Genomic DNA, 22,322 nt, shown 5'->3' on the forward strand with positions numbered 1-22,322 from the left:
TATCTAGGTAGCAGAGAGAAAAGTAGAGTAGTTTATTGCCATATATACACGTCCATTGGAATTCTTAATAGCGCTGATCTCTTGGGACATACACAGTAGAACAGACAACTCTACACAATGTAAACAACAGGAAAAATATTGTGGAAAAGAGGGAGACAGAGTCTCCCATTCATGTTGATTGGGGCGTTGCCCCCTCTGGGTCTCCTGAAGTCCACAATGAGTTTTTTTTTGTCTTGTTGACATTCAGGGCCAGATTGTTGTCAAGGCTCCATCTTGTAAGATGCTCCACCTCTCTCGTGTATGTGGACTCATCGATGTTGTTGACCATCCCAATAGTGGTGTCATCTGCAAACTTAATGAAGTGGTTACTGCTGTAGATGGCTGTACAGCCATAGGTGAACAATGTTATAAACTAGGACTGAGACAGCATCCTTGTGTGGCTCCAGTGTTTAGGATTACTGGAGGGGAGATATTGTTGCCAATTTTTTACCACCTGAGGTCTGCCTGTCAAGAAAGATAGAGCTGCAGATATAGTTGCATAAGCCCAGATTCCTGAGCTTTGGAACCAGCTTGGCGGGAACAATTGTGTTGAAGGACAAACTGCAATCAATAAACAGCATCTTAGCAGAGGTACCTCGTCTGTCTAAATGTTCTAGGGCAGTGTGAAGTGCTAATTACCTATTTGAGTGGTAAGCAAACTGAACTGGGTCAAGGGAGTCCAGGATAGAGCAATTTATGTAGGACAGTACTTGTCTCTCCAGGCACTTAATGGCAACTGAAGTGAGTGCCACTGGGTGGTAATTGTTCAAGCAAGTTACAGTACCTTGGTCTTCTTGGACAGTGGCACAATTGTGGTTTTCTTAAAAACCACTCTGGTTTTCTTAAAACACTCTGGTACAATTGACAGGGACAGAGAGAGGTTAAAAACGTCTGTATACACTGGAGATAGCTGGTCTGCACAGCTATTAAGGACACAAGAGGAGACACCATCTGGGTTGGCTGCTTTGTTGGTTTTCAGTCTCTTAAAGGCTCTACGCACCTCATGTTTAGAGAGCTGTAAGACAAAGTCCCCTGGTTTACTGGGAGCCTTGATAGCAGACTTGGTGTTCTGAGCCTCAAAACAGGAGTAGAAGGTGTTCAGCTCAACTGGTAGAGATGCTTCAGTTGAGGAAATACTGATGGTGTTGCTTTTGTAGTTCATGATAGCCTGAAACCCCTGCCACATGTGCCTTGAGTCGCCACCAAGCTGTTTTTCTAATTTGTCTTCCAATTTGTTTTCTCCAGGTCCTACCTTGAGTTTTTATACGATTCTCTGTCACCCGATTGGAAGGCAGCAGACCGTGCTTTAAATTTAGAGCGAACATCTTTGTTCATCCAGGGCTTCTGATTTGGATATATCCAGATCTTCTTGGTAGGAAAACATCTATCCACAAAGTAGTTGACATAGGATTTGACCACCTCTGTATCCTCATTTAGATCAGTGGATGAATCTACAGTATGAATATATAAAACAGTCTGCGAGTTCTTGCTCAGCAGCATCTGACCAGCACTGCACGGTCTTTACTGCAGGTGGCGCGCTCTTTAGCTTCTGCTTGTAAACAGGAAGAAGGAGCACAGACGCGTGGTCAGAGTTCCCAAAATGCGGTCGTAAAATGGAGCGGTATGCTCCTTTAATGGTGGTATAGCAGTGATCCAGTGTGTTATTCCTTCTAGTGGGAACAGAGACGTGCTGAAAGTACTTTGGTAGTACTTTTTTAAGGTTACAGTCCCCCGCCACAATAGGAACAGCTTCCGGGTGCGTGTTTTTATATTTGTTGATGACGCTCTAGAGCTCACTGTGTACCAATTCAGAATTATCATGCGGGTGAACGTACACAGCGCTCATACTAACAGCCATACATTCCCTCGGTAGGTAGAAAGGGCGACATTTAATAGTGAGGTATTCCAGAATAGATGAGGAAGATCTGTAGAGAATTTCTACATCAGTGTACCAAAGATTATTAATCATCAAACACACTCTACCTCCTTTTGGCTTGCCGGTAGAATCAGCTGTGCAGTCCCCTCTATACAGCTTGAATCCAGCAGGTTCTACAATGGATTCGGGAACTTTGGGTTTCAGTCAGGTTTCAGTGAAACAGAAGATGCAGCAGTCTCTCATGTCGCACTGAGTGTTGATGCAACAGTGAAGCTCGTCAATCTTACTATCCAGCGATTGCATATTGGGGAGCAGGGGCCAGCAGGCACTCTGCTGGAGCCGTGCTAAAGTGCTGCTTCTCTTACCCCACTTCCTTTTGCGGTTCAGATTCCAGGTTCCAATGTAATCCTGAACTTTACTGTAATGATTTAATAGCAAAGAAATATAAAACAATTTTTCTAGCACAAGAGCTGCACAATTCCACTGGGCTTAATACAAATTCCTTAAATATATATAGTGAATGGAACCCACTTAATCTGCACTGAAGGTTGGCACATATTTAAGTGATGCACTGCAACCTTCATACTGTATATCACCAGCATCAACTGAAAGCAAATCAGCTGGAGAAGTGAGTAATTATTAAAAATGTTAGAAAGGCAAAATTCTAGAAACTCAAAAGATAATTTAGGCAGGAGACCCCTTCTCTTTCAAAGTCACAGGCTCTTTAATGAACAAATAATCTGGACCTCAATTTAAGATATCATCTTTGATTAGGATGTCCTACAGAAAACTGTCCCAGATGACTATATTGGACTCTTACTCTTTGAAAATTTTGGTCAAGAGGGAAGCGTGCCATCTATATTTCCACCAATACCATTTGCAGCAACAAACTGGTTTCTTTTGAAACATTTCATCACAGAAGTCACAAGTAAGACCCAGTATTTACAGTACTTAGTTACTGGTAGCTGACAAGATCAGACTGCGAGTTGGTTTTCCAGCTTGGCTCTTTGTTGCTCTGTCAGGCTGCAGACAAATTTATAATTTTGAGATTACAAATACTTTGGTCTGCTGGTCTGCTTTGGAAGTCTTTGTCTTGTGATTAAAAACAGATAAGCCCTCATTCTGTAGTTTAAATGTATAGACAAAAATCAAGCTGAATAACTTCATAAATCCCCTTCCTCCTGACAACAACATTAACTCAGTTATGTTGCCTTGCACCTATTTGACCATCAGAAATAAAACATTGCTCACAGATTTTACTGGAATACTTTAATAACCCAAGAATGCTAAAATGAAATTCCAAATTCCAAATGACAAGCCCATATTAGTCAAATCTATTTATGCTTAATAAACGTTTTCTGAATCAGTGTATACAAATGTGAAAAGGGGTGTTTTTATGGCATTGCTTTGTGTCATGGTAATGTAACTACAGTGCCAGTAGACCCTATTTATGAATAGGAAAAAGGCAGAATGTGATAACAGCCTTTTATCACCACGGTAATACAGAAGGTAGGGTTTATGAAAAACCCTCACTTATCCAAGTGCAACCTGAGAAGCTGAGGAACTTAAGTTTGTGTTTTTAACACAATAATGTTTTCAATTTTATTTTTCCATTCAGAAGTTCAGAAATTCTAGCAGCTTTCAAATTAATCTTCATGCAAAAGTTCTCAAAATCATTGTCCTTTTATTCTCATTCCTTCCTTGAATGTTTTGTGTAATGATGATTATGCATGCATACACTTTGCTGAAATTAATATGCTTACAATTCTTGCAAAAGCTGCATCTATTTGTTCTGTATTGGTTTCTGCTGCTTGTTAAAGCATTTAAAGAGAATGCAGGATGGAGTCTGTCTGGAGGGGTCACTAAATATATGGTAGACTTGTGGCAGATGCATCAACCTGCACGTCATAAGGATTTTTTAATTGAATGTTCAGAATTAATTTCACCTTCTTTTCAATCAGTCAATTATTATCTAAAAATCAGCCCATCCACTACTTATAAGTCACTAATCCTGGCATGCGACAAGTGACAATTTAGAATGAAATATAGAATAGTGAATGTCTTTGGGGGATGGTAGGAACCTGATGCACCCAGTAAATCTCACAAAAGGAAGAACCTGAAGGTGTTACTCAATCAGCTGCCTAAGGCCAGAACTGAATCCAAACTTCTAGAGGTCCACTGCAGCAACGCAACCCAGCTCCTCATCTTCTTGATCTAAAAATGTTGTTTAACAATTTGTGTATAAAAAATTGTTTTTCTTTCTACAGATATTTGGTATCCTTCATTTCCTTCACTAGCAAATTTCACTATTTTCTGTAAGAATAAAACTCCTGTTCTAATCAAATGAAGTAGCTTTTTTATGAACTGCCTGAGTACACTTTGCAGAACCTCAATACTATGTAAAATGTCACAGACAGCCAATAGCCAGAATTAAAGCTATAAATAGTGTATTTAGAGATTAAAACTCAAGAGTTTTGTTTCTCAGAAACACCAAGATAAAATCACAGAATTAAAAGGATGTATTGCTGGCATTACTGTGTAATGTGAATGAAACAATAGGATTACTTAAAATGGAATGCAAGCTACTTTTGCACATGAAGAAAAGATTATCAAAAGTAACACTTAAATGGTGAACAACGGAAACCACACATTAAATGAAAGCTGAAAGCTATGTTTCAAATAAAAATAATATAAAAAGAACAGACTGACACACACTATCCAAAGAATTCTGCTACTATAAAACATTTTATATTCTCCCAATACATTTAAGAAAAAAAACTTTCTGACTACAACTCTCTTTGGAACAGAGTAATACCAAAACAGAACACAAAAACCCATGTTCATGATGTTGCTGACAAATGCCAATAATCTGAATCTACAAAAAACAATATACACTATTCATTTTAAATCCATGTCTGATCTGAATAGCATAAATTGGAGAAATAAGTATGCACTTCCAAATTACTATTTGTATTATTATAAAAAATAAAATTATATATATATATATTAAAATATAAAGTAATAATACATGATTCTAAGCATTTTTGAAAGATATGAATAATCATCCTTACTCTAATATCAAACAAGTTTAATAAGAATAATCAGAATCATGTGCATTAACTTTAGAAAATTGCCAGAATTTAGTACTAAAAGTAAAGTCTGTTTATAAATGTAATTGACACACATTAAATGTAATTACCGATAACAGAACTGGGTGATGATAAAATGGTCAAAATCAAATTTCTCTTCACCACTCACAAACTAAAAACAATACAAATATTTAAAAAAAACTTACTAAATACTATTGCTTCTAGTACCTATTTATTGGATTCTTAATACTACTTGAATGTACTATTGTATCATACTAATATTACTAGCAGTCACTATAACCTTTCTCTGCAGGTTTTGTTGATTTTTAAGAGCCCTTAGCTATCAGAGACATTTCCAGGAAACACTATGTGGAAGTACCTCTCATTACTGTAATCTTAAGGGGGTCATGACAGGACATGGAGCACAGTTTACCTTACTGGTGCAGGCGTTCAGATTAGACTATGTCTGCCTAGTCTGCTCTTACTTTGCCCTTTGTGCTTCCTGAATGTTGAATGTTTGTTCGTCCTCTATATAGTGTGGGCAACTTGGTGTTTTAACACATCAGGCTTTGCGCAATTGCACAGTGAAGTCAATTATCCACCAGTTTTAAGACATTCATAAGTAATTAATTGGTGGTACAAAACAAACAGTACTGAAAATAATATATACTGTACATAAAGTAAACTAAAATATATAAAACAGACATTAACAAGAATCTAAATATTTTCAAAGATACTGTATCCACCTTCTTTTCTGAATGCTTCTGATTAACTCCAGAAAGACTTTATTTTAGTTGATCCACATTCCACTATACCTCCTTCATCTTATTATCTTGCACAGAAAGCTTTCTAGACAAAGGCTGACTAAAAATGGGAAACAAGTGAAAGTTAAATGACTATGTCTGGGAGTAGACTAGATGCAGACGTTCCTTGAGGAAGCTTTTCTTGAGAGGGATTTTGCAATTCTTGCAGAACGTGCTGGGCCACTCTCATATTAAACCGAGCAAGGACACATTTTTTTACAGAATTCAATAATTACATCAATAATAATGAACTGAATCTGTAAAACACACTGAACCTTCATTATTCTGTGTGAATTGAGTATGTACAATACTTTTAGCTTCACTAAAACTTATGAACAAGATCTTGCCAGTAAAGCACTCTGACTTGTTATTTTTTGATGATGAAATTGCTGGCTGAGTGCAATTGTGAAATTGCAAAAGTAAATCTCAGTCCTATTGTGGGTAATAATTAGTTTCATAAACATGTCACAGCCTGCCTTCGTAAAGGTTTCATGCAACTTCATCAGAACTAATTCATTCCCAAATGATTATCAAGATGTTTTTTTCTACTGACACCACACAAATGACTCCTCTGTAACTCTTACCCTGCAATTCTGCATTGCCCTCGTTCACATCTCAAACAAGGGTCTTCTTCAAGAGTTTTACTGCACTACTTTTAAGCTGTTGTTCTTCTGGGGTGTACACTTTCAACATTTGTAATCTGAAACTGTAAAGTGCTCTCTGCCATTAAGATCTAATAACAATATGTTACTTTATTATTATGGACTACTCGAAGAGCACATACCTAGTGTTTGAGTATACTCATCATATTGTCTGAAGTATTTTATTTGACATTTAGATCAGAACATTATGATATAAACCATCTTGTTAATTTAACATGAAAATATTATTGCTAGGAAAAATCATCATCACGTCAGATTCTAACATGTCTTTGCATACTACAAATTCTGCTGTATCACATGTTTGCTTCAATACAATTAAGAAACAAATATTGACGTGCATATACATAAACTATTTGAATCTATCCTGTATGTATATAGAAACCAAGCAATGAAAAATATGTATTTTATATTTGTATATACTTCATCCTCCATTTTGAATGCAATTTGTCTGTGGACAATTAACACCATCCATGCATTTATAGCTTATATAAAGTTCTTAATTCAATAATCCTCTTATGTTTAACAAAGTCTTCATACAACAAATAAATTAGGACTTTGTTGATTATTAATAATTATCTATTATTTATCATCTATCAATAATTACTGTATATTGATTTTCTATTTATAATGTGACAGACATAAGTAGTAATTAGTAAATTTATGAGTGCCTAAAAATGTCAAAATTAATGACACATACATTAGTAAACTATACGGTATATTTCCTGTGTCCCAGTAATATTGAAATGTTCAGGGAAGTTTCCATTTAAAATCAAGACATTATCACAATGTCATTTAGACAGCAAAAGGCAGAAATGCGGATAAATAATTGTAACAAACCAAAAATTCTAATATCAATTATACACTATGAAGCTTACACTCTCTCAGAGGGTCACTTGAATCAGAGTCATGTTGCTTCAATAGAAAGCAGTTTAATAGTCCACTTGATGCATTTAAAAATTTAACAAGTACAAACTGTGCTCCTGTCAGTAGAACTAGGGCTATAAAATGTTAGCTGGTTGAAAGACTACAGTGTATGTCTGATGCTGTTGGAGACAAGGAAAGAAAGGGACTATTAATGCATAAAATATTAACTGAAATTGTCCAACTCAACATCCCAAGAGTCGACTCCGGCACTAGAAATGAGTTCAACCAAATAGAATCAAATTGAAGAAGTAGACTGTTTTTTCCAGATCAGAGTTTTAAGGTGGTCTTGCAGTAGAGGAAACCTCCCCCAGTGTTATTTCTGGGATGTAAAATTACAACAAACCACACCTCTCTCGATTTAAACCTATTCAAACCTACTGTACTTACAGTAGCTTTTTGTTCATGCGCAATCATCAGTTCATACTGTAAGAATTACTGTTCAACAGGTACTGTATTTATACAAAAAACCCACATATGACCATACTGTATAAACAAGAATGCCACAAACTCAAAATATTCTACAATCTATTTTACAATGCATCTTGGGTGAGTACTGGATTCAACCCTGTATTTCTGTATACTATATGTAATTTAAAAAGACAGATAATACTATTTTTGTGCCCTCATAAAGGTGAAAATGATAACTCTTAAGATATACAACCCCTCCCCCAGACAAACTGAGAAAGCAAATTGCAGATGTACAGTAGTTATCCTCACATCCGGTAATTAGGTACATTAAATATTCAGAATGTGTTCTAAATGCAAAAGTTCCTTATAGACAGTCACATGATCACCCCAGTACCCGGAAGGTACTTTCTACTTACTATTTATACACAATGACTTATAATTCTTTATACTCTGTGTAACTAAAAAATGATATTTTTTTTTCAAATGGGATTGTGAGGATATTAGTGTTATGTGGTATTGTGACATACTGTACAATACATTACCACATTTAGGTTTGTGGTGGCAACATGGTAACAACATCCTGTATCAATAATATAATAAACATTTAATATTGTAAGAATTTCTGTGAGAGCCACACTTTACTTTAAGGATTTACTGCACCACCTGGCAGTTTCACAGAGCAGTGCCGTCCTGCATCAGATTATTTGAAAAAAGAAAAAGAGCAAGATGCTGTGAATTTAAAACGTTAAATATTTTTTTTATCATTTTTACAAAAACAAATGTAGTTTTCCTTTTTTCTACCTCTACAATGGCAACAAATTATATCATTAAAATATCACAGCCAGTATAGCTGACTGGTAACCGATATAATGATAAAAGAGACTAGGTTTCTCATACACAATACAAATAAGGCAAGTTTTACTAAATGTTTTATAAACAATTGAGCACTTACATTATATATCTTGCTTGATTTGCATTGTTTCTTAGGATAACAAAGTATTGAGCTTCAGTCCCATGATGTTATAAAGTTAAAATTATCAGAATGAGCTCATTCAAAAAGAAGGCAGAATAGCAAGATACAATACAACCATGCACTTTTAAATAATGATTAACACCTAGCTGTCATCAGCATGATTGAAGGCAGTCTTTCTGTGAGACAACTTCCACATAGAATGAGATCTTCCACTTCAGAGAAACTAGGAAAATGTCTGTGAGGGATAGGTTATGTCATAGAAGGTAAAGGTTCAACATATGGGCCTAGAACCATCACATTTGCTTGATCTATCTGCTAATTTGTTTTCAGACTACAGTGGCTACAGAATGAGAAATAACCTACTCATCAGCCAAATGACTGTACCTAAATGTCTCCATGAAAATGAACTGCCTGGTTAGAGTAAGGAGTATTGTATAATACTGACATTTGATAATGAGGTTTCTGTTTTCTGTGGGCCAGTAGAACATCTGAGATGGTGGCAATGTGGGTAGGATAGTGTTTTATCCATCAAGATGCAGTAAAAGTCTGTCAAACTGCATGTGAACACTGAGCATTATGCTGATTGCAGCATTACTTACATTGGCCAGGAAGAAGATGGAAGTAGGATGACATGGGGAGCAACATCCTGAAACACAGCAGTCTCGCTCCAGTCTGAAGGCATCTTTATTCATCAGCAGTATATTGGTAAAGTCCTTGAGATATGTTTTTTCTCTTCCAGAAAGCCAGTCAGATTCTCCAACAATCGACAGGAGAGTGCAAGACCACACAGAGCTAGATTACAGTCGAATGACTGTAATACAAGTCTTACCACGGCCAGGTTTTTCTTCAAACCTGGGTCACGTGGACAACTATGGAAATAATTCAAAGTGCTGTCAGCCAGAGACAACCACATCCAACCAACCTTCACCAATTGGCTGCAGCTGTAGAGCCAGAAAGACTGGTCAAACATCCCACAGCACGCTTTCTCCAGCCTCATCAAGTATCAACAGAATTCTGGATACTTCAGAATTTAATACTTAGGGAGCTAAACTAGCTAAATCTAAATAACTTTGAAATGTTTACTTTTGACATTGTCACATTTCATATTGATCACTTCTCTGATTATTTGATCTTCAGCTGGTTTAAACTTTCAGTGACTTTGATAAATATGTTTAAAACGTGTTTAGGCTCATTAAACCTTAGTGTGGTGTTGCATCAGTACATAACAAGCAAGGCAGCATAAAATACCATGTAATCTGTAAAATGTCTGGAAGCAGAATGATTAGTAAATACAACTGTTCAGCATAAATTTTAGTGATCTCAATTACTTTACAACAGGAATGGTAGTTGCTGAATTTTCTAATACATATTTGCACAATAGTATGAATGAAGTGGTTACAAAAAGACAAAAAGATCATTATTTCATTTTTTTAAATATGGAAACTTTGAAAATTATTATGACAGGCAATATATATGAAAGCAACATCAGAAGGCCTTTCAAGAGTACACTAATAACAATGTAACTGCTAATGCTTGATCTGAATCACATGATTGTGAGACAGACTTTGATGTTCAATAACATTCTAAGATGGTGCTACATGTTTATAAGGCAGGGTTGAAAATAACCAGAAAGAACACTCACTTATCATGTTATCATCTACTGAACTCCTATGTGTATGAATGGGTTATGTTTCTATCAACACGAAACTAAACAGAAACTACACTATGTCATTAATAAAAAAAAAACATACTGTACATCATATGTCCTTGGTATATGGATTATTGACTAAGGACCTCTGCATGTGAATCTAGGGATTAATATTGTATCTGTTACAAAACTCTACATGTTTAACGGCTCTATTGTGTCTTTTTCAATTTTGTCATTTATGTTGGGCACATCAGTGGATTAGACAGATCATTGTGCCTTGGGAACTCTTGTGGATATCCCATTGGTGTGGAAGACATTTCTCTTTTATATTAAGTGTTATAAATGCCAAAACCTGATATAAGGAAGTTTAAGCTATTGGATCTACATAAAAGCACTACGGAGTTGATTTCCACATAAAATTTAGTTGGTCTGAACATTAAAAAGTCTATTTTGATGCAGTCAGTGATACTGTGACTTATTTTCTGTACAACAGACGTGAATTGACTATCAATGTTTTGAATTTTGATCCTCCAAAATTTAAACAGCATGCTGTAAAAGCCATTTCTTCTGCTTGCAACTGTATTACAACATCTTTCAGAATATGGAAAGAAAAAAAGGATACAAAGTGGGCATTGCAACTCATCTCCAATTTTATATATTTTTTCAGAGTTCAGGAAGCTGAGGTTAGAATACAGAAAACGCATTGAAGATGCATTGGTGAATGGAGAGTTGAACAAGAAGTTAGCTAAACTAAACTAACTAAACTAAAGTTAGTTATTAATTTTATAAATGAATGTAATCACTGATAGGCTTAATTTCTATCAGCAAGCAAAGGACATGAACATACTGTACATTCCAAATAGAATTTATACATGTACTGCATATGGATAATAATATGATGCACATGAACACAAAGATGACAAGCCTTATGTAATAAAATACATTTTAAAACTAAAAAGGCTTAATGATAAATTAAAAAAAAACTATAGTGATTCATAAATGAGCTAGATATATTGTCTTGTCTAGAACTTTATAGTAGGTATAATCAAACTACAAAATTTTACATTTTATGTATATTTTCCAAAAAGTTTAAATTTGAGATAATTCATGGAATGTGAAATTGTATTGCATGTATGCAGTCTTTTTAAGATTATTCGTATTTCTTTAGCACTTACTACAATAGTGTAGACCTGCATTTATCCAGAGGAGGGAGCCAGCATACAAAATAAAACCCAGATGCAAGCAGCACAGAATCATTATTTTATATCATTAAACAATAGTCATTATGATGAAAAGGAATAAAAAGATATCAAGTACTTCACCCTTACAATTATTACAAATGGACCAGTCACAGAAAGGACTTACCAACTTAAGAAAACAATAATGATATAAATTAAACAATGCTTAGCTCACTCAGGGGTTATATTGAAGACTGAGGCACAGAAAAAATATACAGCTGTCTGAAATTAAGTACAAATAGGTTGCATTATACCATGAGTCACTAGAATAGATTCTCTGCTCATTCAAATAAGCAGCTGCATCTTGCACTCAACAGAGAATGCCTACCTGACAGGACCCTATTCAAATGTAATAGGGTCACAAAAGAGGGCGTTGAAAGGTAAGTACAAGCCTGGTTTTCAAAATATATGTTTATTTAGTTTCTTTTCATATATGGGCAGTAACTGTCTGCTATGATAAAATTACATGAAAAGTAGAATAGTGTATACTGAAACTCAGGATACAAAAACAGATGCAAACAGGTTCTAAACATGCTGGTGTATTGCTACTATAAAACTGATCATTTAAGTGTTTGTGCTCATCTCCCTGTAATCATACAAATACATATGGCTTTTAAAAGTAAAACAAATGTAATCATACTTGGTATTTTCTATTTAAATTGAGTATTTTAACTATTACAATTATAACTGTAGTTGTGCTTTTTGAACAGTGCAGGTGCTACATACTGTACATAACTAGCAAAGAGCAGCAAAAACAGTTCCTTTTTTGCTTAATTTGCTGACCAAAAGGGAGATCCATTGCACATTGAGATGCATTAGTGGTACATCTCTAACTACTGAGAGAGAATGTTCCATGAAAAGCTCTGGAGTTTACTCTTTATCTGGTAAGAGTACAGTTTTAGCAAGCATTACAAAAACATCTAAGGAAACATTCACAGACAAAGTAAGGGTTCTACAAAAGCAATGACATTTGAATTCTCATCTGATTTTGCAGTGATTTGTGGTTCACTGTTATTTGAACATTTTGCAGATATTCCTATGCAGGACTACAGAATTATAACAAATGTTGTTGTCATGCTTCAGTTCTCTGTACACATTTTGCTGGTGGCTTTATGAAACTGTGACAACCCAAAATTTGTTGATACCTTGTACATGGAAATGGTCAAGTCATGTTCCATGTCTCTTTGAGAGCATGTCATTCCTTTGTAATTCATATTTTGTGGAACATGAGCACTCAGCAATGCCTCAGGCATAACAGTTGACACTAGAAACATGGGAGTGAATGGATGAATTCTGTAAGCTAGTAGTCCATGTACAATGTATTTCATGTACTTTGAGTTGTAAGTGATTATGTTACAGCTAAAACCTTGAATACAGTATAATATTGTGAGATTTGAGTATAATCTAATTAATTATTTTCAGCTATCTTTTGTGTAAGAGGCATTTTACCTGTTGGAAAATCAAAATATGTAAGCCCTGCCCATCAGACAGAAATAAACTATAAAAACAAATATTATATGTATTATGGACTTTATACATAGAAAGAAATGGATGTTGTGGAAACTGAAAGACTGACAAATGTTTGGATCATCCAGCAACTAGTGTTGCATCAGATATTTCATATTTTTAGCACGTATTCCCTTGCTTCACAGAAAAGTTAAGTGCATTTTCATACACAGCACTAAATTACATAATAAATCAAATCAACATTTACTTTCTGACCTTACAGATCAATGCTTAGAAAGAGACAATTGCTTGATTAGACTTTACAATGACAAAACGTTCGTGCATGCTGATGGAAGAGCTACATGGCAATAAGCATAAGGCTTTATGTGCAAAAAAACGTGAAATAATACTGGACATAAAATTTGATAAATGTTGGAATATGGTATTAATATTCATGTGCCAAAGTTTACTGTAAGTACATAATTTTTACTGTTACATTTCAGTTCTATCAATACCTGAATTATGAAAATGTGTCTTTTGCTTAACGATAAAGCAGATTTAACCAATTTCATGTGATCATTCCAATTCTATAGAAACCTTTATTTCAGTAAACAAATAACAAGATCAACCAAACTTTTGCATAACATCTGGGCAATGTAAACAAAAGATAAAGGACCTGTACATTAACATTGACTTCAACATCTGACCACTGCAATCTTAATTGAATGAATGCTGATTGAGTATGGGATTGAAAAAATAACTCAGAAAAAATTAGTTGTATAATAATGCTGTAGGCTCTCAAAAAAGAGTATACTATTAAAGAATTCACCCAGATTTCACTGAACGTTGAAAGGTTTTGCAAACATCCTACTTTATACCACATTTCACAAAAGGTATTTTCTATTAGACTTTAGACTACAGAAACCTCATATTTTAGATTTAAAAAAAAAACGTAGCATTCTGCATATTTCAGGTAAAACATTTACCATACTTGTCATATTGAGAAGCTATATTGAAAAGTAAAACACCGCTTTTCCGGCGTTCTAAAGATTTTTGATAGTGATAGTGATAGTGATAGTCTTTTAGCCAAAATGAAGGATTAATTTTGTGTCAAACCAGTAATTTAACTAAAGTTGAAATCAAAAGAGCACTAAAATAGGTATTTTTTTGTTTTTAAAAAAGTAGTCTTGGCATCTTAGTATTATTCAAACTAGAAAGGAAGTACTGTATACATTCTACAAAAAGACCCTTAACAACATGAAAGGCATAAGAAAAGTGTGTTTAAGTGAATGTGCAGTTGGGTCTAAAACAATTCCACATTCATTACTCTTTACAATACACTTTGCAGTGCTTTCACATGAGCTTTTATAACTTCTGAACAAGATGTTTAAACATTTGGTCGAAAAATGTAAATAACGCATATAAACAACCTAAAGGCTATATCAGATATGAAATTGTGAAATAATGTAATGGAGAATCGCCTTTTATCACTTTTTAAACGTGCTAACATCCCTTTACACAATTCAGATTGAAAATTGCTCAATTCAAAGAAAAATTACTCCTTGCAGTCAAATACATTTTAAGAAGCAAAGCATTAGAATGAAACAAAGCAACTTCTAAGGCAGTTGGATCAATTCAGGTCTTATGATGTATACTTACTGCAGTAGACTATCAGAAGGCTTGTCAGTATCATGATTGCCCAGAAAGTTGAGGACATGCTTGCCCAGGCGTTGGCATCCTTTCGATTACTTAGCCTGGGAGATGGAGCCATTGAAGCCAGTTTCCTGTACGAAAAAATATAGTCAATTTCACCAGCCAACTCTCCCCCTGACAGATCGCCGTCCTCCACGTGTAATCCCTAAAAAAGACATCTTGAAAATGTGTCGTCCATCAGCAACCTTTCAATATTGGATTGTCATATTTAATAGAAAAAAGCAAATATTTCTCATAGCTCTACAATAGATTCCTCTTTAGCACTGGGAATTTGGATGTCCGTGATGGAATGAGAGCAGGAATTATTTAGGTATTTATACAATGGAATCCTAGATGTTTTAAAAGAAGAAATAATTCCACAGAGGATATATCAATAAAAGTAAAAAAAAAAAAACTATGCATCTGATTCCTTAGAGATTTCTAAAGTAGATGCAAAACTGTGCTCCTGTTTTCCAGCCATGAAAAAAAAAGCTGTGTTCGTACAGCTTTAGGATGAAACCGTTTTTACCGCAACCTCGTGCAACACCCCATCACACCTGGGGCTATGGATGATCTGCGAATGACAGTGGATAGTTACTCCTTGAAAAAAAAGGGCAAAGCAAGCAGAGAGTTCTTGTAAAATCCAACCATAGACGGTAGGAAATCGACAAAGAAGTGCCTGAGGATGGCGACAGACTTTAAACACAAAGAGTCGAAATGGAGATCTTAAGCAACGTGAGATCCCTTCTAATGTGGAAAAGGAACTGGTAGTAGATACTGTATCAGACTAAGGCTGAAAAAATAAATAAACAAGTAGTTAGGTTCGGATTCGCTAAACCATTCCTTTAAGGATTCAGTGATTAAAAAAGTTCTTTTCAGTTTGTTTTCGGCATCCTTCTCTCTTTGCTACATTGCACGGCTCGCTAAATAAAAACTGCTTTCTAGAGTCCTCTGACGCAGCTTCTTCACTGGGCAACAAGCAGGGAAAGTTAATCACGCCCACAGGTAAAACAGAAAGCTGGTGAGTGGGCGCGTATATGTTTTGTGTGTCTCTGCATATACCGTATTTGTTAAGCGAATGGTTGTTTTGCTTCAATTTAATGTTCATGTCTATAACAGATCTGTAGAACCCTGTAACACCATTTGTAAATTTAGGTTCCATTTAGGAATAAGGGCTGTCATGAGTTATAGACAAAATTTGTTTTTTCCTACTTGTTGATTAATTGTGCTATGCATTTTAAGCCGTCTTGTTTTTGTCGTTACATTTGAGCATCTTCTTAGTTTTTATGAAATCTTTTTAATTTTTCATAAAAGGAATAAAAAAATCGTAGTTTTTATTGAGTCATTTCATAGTGAGGCAAGAGTGCAATCTATTTTAGAATTATGTCACTGTGATTGCGTTGCAAACTCTTATGAGTTTCTTCATTTATTGGGACAGCTGGCGAACCCTGTAAAGCACAAGTAAACAACAGGGAATTGGAAAAAAGGTATTTACACAGAAGACTAAGAATACCGAATTATCTAGCGGATGTTACCACCTTTCTTCTCATTCTGCAACATACAAGTGGGCAGAGGTTAGACTATTATAAGAATAATTGCCTCAGTGTTCAAACGAGACGTTTACAGCACTGATGCTTCCAAAATCAGATTAAATGGATTGCCATAAACGACGATTATTAAACCAGTTATTATGTATAATAAAAAGGTTGATTGTTTGGTTCAAATGATTTAACAATGCATGATATGTATGTAGCCAGTATAATAGTGTTTTACAAAGGGAAACTAATCATAGATCATACTGTATGTGACCGTTTCAAAAACTACGGTGGCTTCGTTTGTTAATATTCTTCTTCCATATAACTGACCTTTGTAAAGCTTTATTGAATTAAAAAATCATGAAACGCCGACATAGTTTTTGCTAGAAAAAATGTTATGCACTGTATATAGTTATAAAAACATAATGGCAACATTCTCATATCTGTTGATTGTGTTCTTTATACTCCTTTATGCGAGTCGAATACTTCTTCCACAGCTCCTCACTGAACACTGCTCCTTAAAAGATAATTATGGGCATACAATAATTATATTTCATTTTATTCTCTGCAGCCAACGTATTTCACGCCCTAGACTTCTCCTCTACTTTCTTTCATGCTCTCCATGTAAATGAATCAGCAGCTGATTACACAGCACCTTTTCTTGTCCTAAGTTCCTAAATTGATGCATGGCTCTCTCTTTTACATCATTTTCTGAAGCCTGTCACCTTAGCTAAAAGGCTTAGAAAAACACATATTCTGCATATTCAGTGTGCTGGCAGAATAAAACGAACGCCTCTGAAGTATTGACAGTATAAATGATTTTTTTAAATTAAATGCTAGATTTTGAATACAAATAAATTGTACTAGTATTTATTTGTATCGCTACATGCAGACATTGGTCCATGTTCTGCCACATACTGCATGGAGGACTGTGTTCTTCAACTGTTCTGAATTGATAGGCAGTTGATTTTGTTTTTTAGTTTCACTTCTAGATCCTCTTAAATGTACTCATTCACCATACCACCATAGTGGTAAAAAGGACTCGGGACAACAGGAATATAGAACATGTTCAGTTTTATTTACAGCATCTGTTTCAGAGACAGTTCAACTGAATTTTGTCCTCCAGGCTTCAATTGGAGAGATTAAAACCAGAATAATTGTCTTTAAACTTAAGGATTTTACAGCGCATTGGAGCCACTGCAGGAGATAACTACAGAAGGCAAGTTTTCAGCAGTTTACATCATAAAGTTACATTGCTTAGGATAGATAAGGGAAGAGGCACATATTCAGTAATTTTCAGCTTCTCTGACTACTGTTTAGGTCAGCTGAAATGTAATTGCTTTTATTATTTGAAAGAAATCAAATACTTATTATGTGGTATGTCCTTCCCAGGAGCTTTAGTATTTACTGTATATTTAAAACTCTAGAATGATTCTGTTTCCTATACTCATATACAGTAGATTTTGAGGGGGTATAGCACTCCCTGATAATGACCCTGTAGCATATCAGTAAAATGTTTTTACACATAGTGTATAATCAGTACCTTGCATTATGTATAGATTTTGCTTTAATAATTTCAGGTACCATAAATATTTTGAAAAGTAATAAAATGGTCAAAAAAATATGCCTTTAGGACCCAAGAGACTAAGGAAAATCATGTCCAAAAAAAGTAAAGAAGGCCATGGCATTGTGGAGAATTGCAGTATTTGTGTTTTACAAGTAAACATTTCATTAAGTGGACACATCTGGACCTTTTGGTGAGGAGTTTAACCAGTTTCTTTGGTTCGATTTGATTGTAGACCCGCCTTTTCCCTACAAGCAAGGGAGTAGTGACAAAATTAAAAGTATGTGTTCCAGGCTAGTTTTGCTGGCCTGTGGCAGTTTAAGGGTTTCAGGGCTAAGGATTTAAGTTTCCATCTTGTCAGTGGGTCTTATCTAGTTGTGGCTGTATAGGACAAGCTATCCAGCCACATTGTTGAAGCTGAAAACCTGGCATCTTTCAAAAAACTGCTACTAACTACTAAACTGGTAATAATAATAATAATAAAAGCGCTTTTTCTGGACACTCCACTCAAAGCGCTTTACAGGTAATAGGGACTCCCCTCTACCACCACCAATGTGCAGCATCCATCTGAATGATGCGACGGCAGCCATAGTGCACCAGAACGCTCAGTGGGGAGGAGAGCAGAGTAATGTAGCCAATTCATAGAGGGGGATTATTATGAGGGCTAATGGGAAACTTGGCCAGGACGCCGGGGTTACACCCCTACTCTTTTCGAGAAACACCCTGGGATTTTTAATGACCACAGAGAGTCAGGACCTCAGTTATATGTCTCATCCGAAGGATGGCGCCTGTTTACAGTATAGTGTTCCCATCACTATACTGGGGCATTAGGACCCACACAGACCACAGGGTGAGCACCCCCTGCTGGCCCTACTAACACCTCTTCCAGCAGCAACCTTGGTTTTTCCCAGGAAGTCTCCCATCCAGGTACTGACCAGGCTCATACCTGCTTAGCTTTAGTGGGTTGCCAGTTGTGAGTTGCAGGGTGATATGGCTGCTGGCGTATCAGTTGATCTTATGTTGATTCAGTAAGATCAAATGAACGGCCTCCTCTCATTTATAACCTTTCTTATGTCATTAATCTAGTAAATATATATATATAATTTTCCAGCTTTCCTATTTAGAATGATCATTTTTAAACAGTGCACATCTTCTTTTGATTGAGTTAGTCACCCATATCTGGTGACGCCTTGCCAGTTACAGTATACACTGTTATCTGGGGATTCCTGGTCACATTAAGTTAAGCACATGTTTGAGACTCATTCAGTGATCTCTAATCTACTGTATGTGGCTCATGCTGGGCTGGAAATAAATATATTTTCAGTATGAAGATCTGTATTTTGAACTGCTAAGCAAAAACTGAAAACTAATGAAAATAAATATCAGGAAAAATTGTAACACTACAGGTTCTATTTGTGCTCATTTTGTTTGACAAGCTCATCAGTAACTCATGTAGCTTAGAAAACTGTGCAAACATTTTTTTTCAGTAGCAGCGAATGCTCACCTAAACTGTCTGGTAGATTATATAGTGCACTTAAATATCGAGTGACACCAGGGGTAGGTTTTCAAAATAGACAGTCTGAGGAAAATACAATCACAGCTGTAAGATAAAAATGTGTGCAATGTGAAGGAAAACACCTTGCCCCTTTTTACCTGATATCTAGACTTCTTCCCAAAGTGTATCTACTGTATATCGTGCAATTCTGCAGCTAAGCTGCTAACCAGTTCCCCAGACTGTCTCACTCAGACTCCTCAGACTCAGCACTTTTTCTGGGGAATGTGGTCCAGACAAGAATTGTCATCTTGACTGAACCTGCTGTACCATCACTACATTAAAGAGAAGAAATGAAAAGGAAATGGCAGATATACTGTAATTAATAAACTTTATACAGAGGTGATCACTAAGGACCTAACATGGTCTTCAGGGAAAAACCTCCAGTATTAAGCAAACTAAACATAACTGAGGCTGAAGCACATAGGCATTGCCATTGCCTGATGATAAATTATTTTTCCAGTTGTACTGAAGGGAAGGTGATAACTCTTTCAGCTCCCTCTGTTGAGTGACATACTGTAGTACCTGTTGATTGGGAAATTGCAAAAAGGGATACAAATCTGAGCCTTACATTTCCACAACAGTAATTCTTACCTCTGTTACGTGTAACATTATAATGGACACAATAATGAGAGCTAAAGTACTGTAGATGATTTGTAACAGTCCCCTGTGGGATTGTACAGGTTTATTCTAACACACAAGAGTTGGAAACTAAAGTTCTTCAGTTTTCTCCCTTTATGTTGTAATGAAGTATGTGAACTAAACAGTTGTTCAGATAGTTTAAACTGAGGTGTAATATAGACAGAGAGTTAGTATAACCACATAGAAATAAAAAAAGAAGTACTATAAGTGTAATTTGAAATTAACACACCAACTCTTACCACCAGAATAGAGATACCAGTAGACACTTAAATTACTTAACCACTGTATTATGAGAGAAGGAGAGAGCAACAGAAGGAAAAAATATCCAAATACAGTTAACACACAACACTGTAGATTTTATGTTTCTCAAAAAGAACATTCTTTAAATTATCCTTCTTTTGTTCTTTGCAACAATACAAAATAATGCAGTATAAAATCCAGGTCCAATCATATTTTGTTTATTTAAATTCCAACTCCAGTAGAATTATTTTTTGAAAAATGTAATGAACAAAGAAATACAATTATGGAATTTATTTAGCCTAACTACAGTAGTCCCTTTATATGTGAGAATAAATAAAAAAATACTGTAACATAAATGATTAGAATAAACTGTTTTTTTTCTTGGGAGTTATTTTTAAAGTGTGTTCTAAACAAAGAAAAATAAGTCCAGTGTACCACCTTCACTAGCCACACAGAAGTGAAAGAGAGACAAGGAATGTCTCACAAACATAAAAACAGTGCAGCTGCTCAGTTATTACTTTAAAGATCACTAAAGTGAGAAAGGTATGATTTCCATCTAGTTTCATGAGTTTCAATCTGTTGTATATTCCTATTCCCATTTATTGTAAAGAAAATAATGTATAAACAAAAAATAAATACTTATTTAGACACTACAGATATGTTAACTCACAGTTGCACTCAAATGCACCCTCAGACCATCAACTCGAGCAGGAACTCCCGCCATAATAGCACATTCCTTTGGTACTTCCCCACCACCCCAACACACTTTCTGTCCGCAGATCTATTAACAACAACTTTTCCATCCTACAGGATGATCCCTCCATTGGGGCCCTTTTTTTATGACCACCCATCATCTCATATCGCTGACCACCTAATCTGCATAACCTTCTTGTTCACAGCTCCCTTGACAGCCCTCAGCAACCATTCACACCAGGCACTTTCCCTTGCAACAGAGCTCACTGTATCACCTGCAAGTACACATCTAACACCACACTCTTTCAAGGCCCCTCAGGACAATTCTGGATAACTTAGATTACATCTTGTACTGTACCTCCAGGAACCTTATTTACTGTATCTCTTGCAGTAAATGCCCAGCCATTTACATTGGGGAAACAGGAAGGAGGCTCGGAGACCGCTTCAGAGAACACGTCAGGGCTGTGAAGATTAAAGATTTCTCCAAGCCTATTGTTTTTCATTTCACCTCTGACTGCCATGATAACATTAATCTCTCCGTCTGTGTTCTCTTTCCTAACTCCCAAATCAGAATACAGAAACTAAAATGATCCTGCATCTAGGATCACACCTTTCCCCTTCTCTCAACAACAGACTGATTTTCTTCTAAATTTTCTCTATTCATTGCAGGTTTCATTTCACACCCCTCTTCACCTATCCTGACTTCACACTACCTGACTGGCCACTCTCTATCCCCTGCTCCTGCCTCCTGCTCCTCCTCTCTCCCAGCTTTTGTTCTCCCGCTACATTACCTTTGCTTACTGCCCTGTCTTTCTCACACCTGAAGAAGGCTCCACTGCCGAAACGTTGTTTTCTTTCTTCTCTTTTCAGCATGTAATAAATCTATTCCTTGTTCACTCACATGTTCTACTGTATGTAATCTTGAACAGAGAAAGCTACGAGGGTATCTGATTATAAATATTCAAAGTTCTCCATGACATTGACAGTATACTGTAAATCCAGAGGACATATTCAGAACCTATAATGAAACCCAGGCTACAGTATACAATTGAAAAATGAACTATGTGAAAGTTCATTTTAAACTGAAAACAGGTGGTTTGTTTTACTCAAAGATGTGGGGTTCTCGAATATGTTTCCAAGCCATACTGTTGAAGCTTATAAATTGGCTTCTTTCAAGAAACTGTTGGATTAGGTCCTTAGATAAATATGTTACTAGCAACCAAATAGGCTAGATGGGCAGAATTCTCTGCTCTTATTTGTTACCATTTTTTCAAGACTAGAATGGAACTATGCAGGAT

The 22,322-nt window shown here is 35.8% G+C and overlaps 1 protein-coding gene across 4 annotated transcripts in view; it reads right to left on the bottom strand.

Moving 5' to 3' along the window:
* Positions 1–15,991, bottom strand: part of tafa5 (TAFA chemokine like family member 5) — a 180,563-nt gene extending 164,572 nt beyond the window's left edge. For 3 of the 4 annotated variants that reach the window (XR_001478998.2, XR_011190088.1, XM_015352543.2), the window contains exon 1: positions 14,766–15,991. Coding sequence is in view for 1 of the 4 variants with exons in the window: in XM_015352543.2 (XP_015208029.1) it covers positions 14,766–14,877 (112 nt within the window). In the remaining 3 variants the exon portion in view is untranslated. Of the gene's footprint in view, positions 1–9,373; positions 9,567–14,765 lie in introns of those variants that run through there. The other variant, XR_011190089.1, reaches the window with a different exon arrangement.
* Positions 15,992–22,322: the final 6,331 nt, after the last annotated feature.

The sequence above is a fragment of the Lepisosteus oculatus genome, chromosome 7 (genome assembly GCF_040954835.1).
Source record: "Lepisosteus oculatus isolate fLepOcu1 chromosome 7, fLepOcu1.hap2, whole genome shotgun sequence".
Lineage (NCBI taxonomy): Eukaryota > Metazoa > Chordata > Actinopteri > Semionotiformes > Lepisosteidae > Lepisosteus > Lepisosteus oculatus.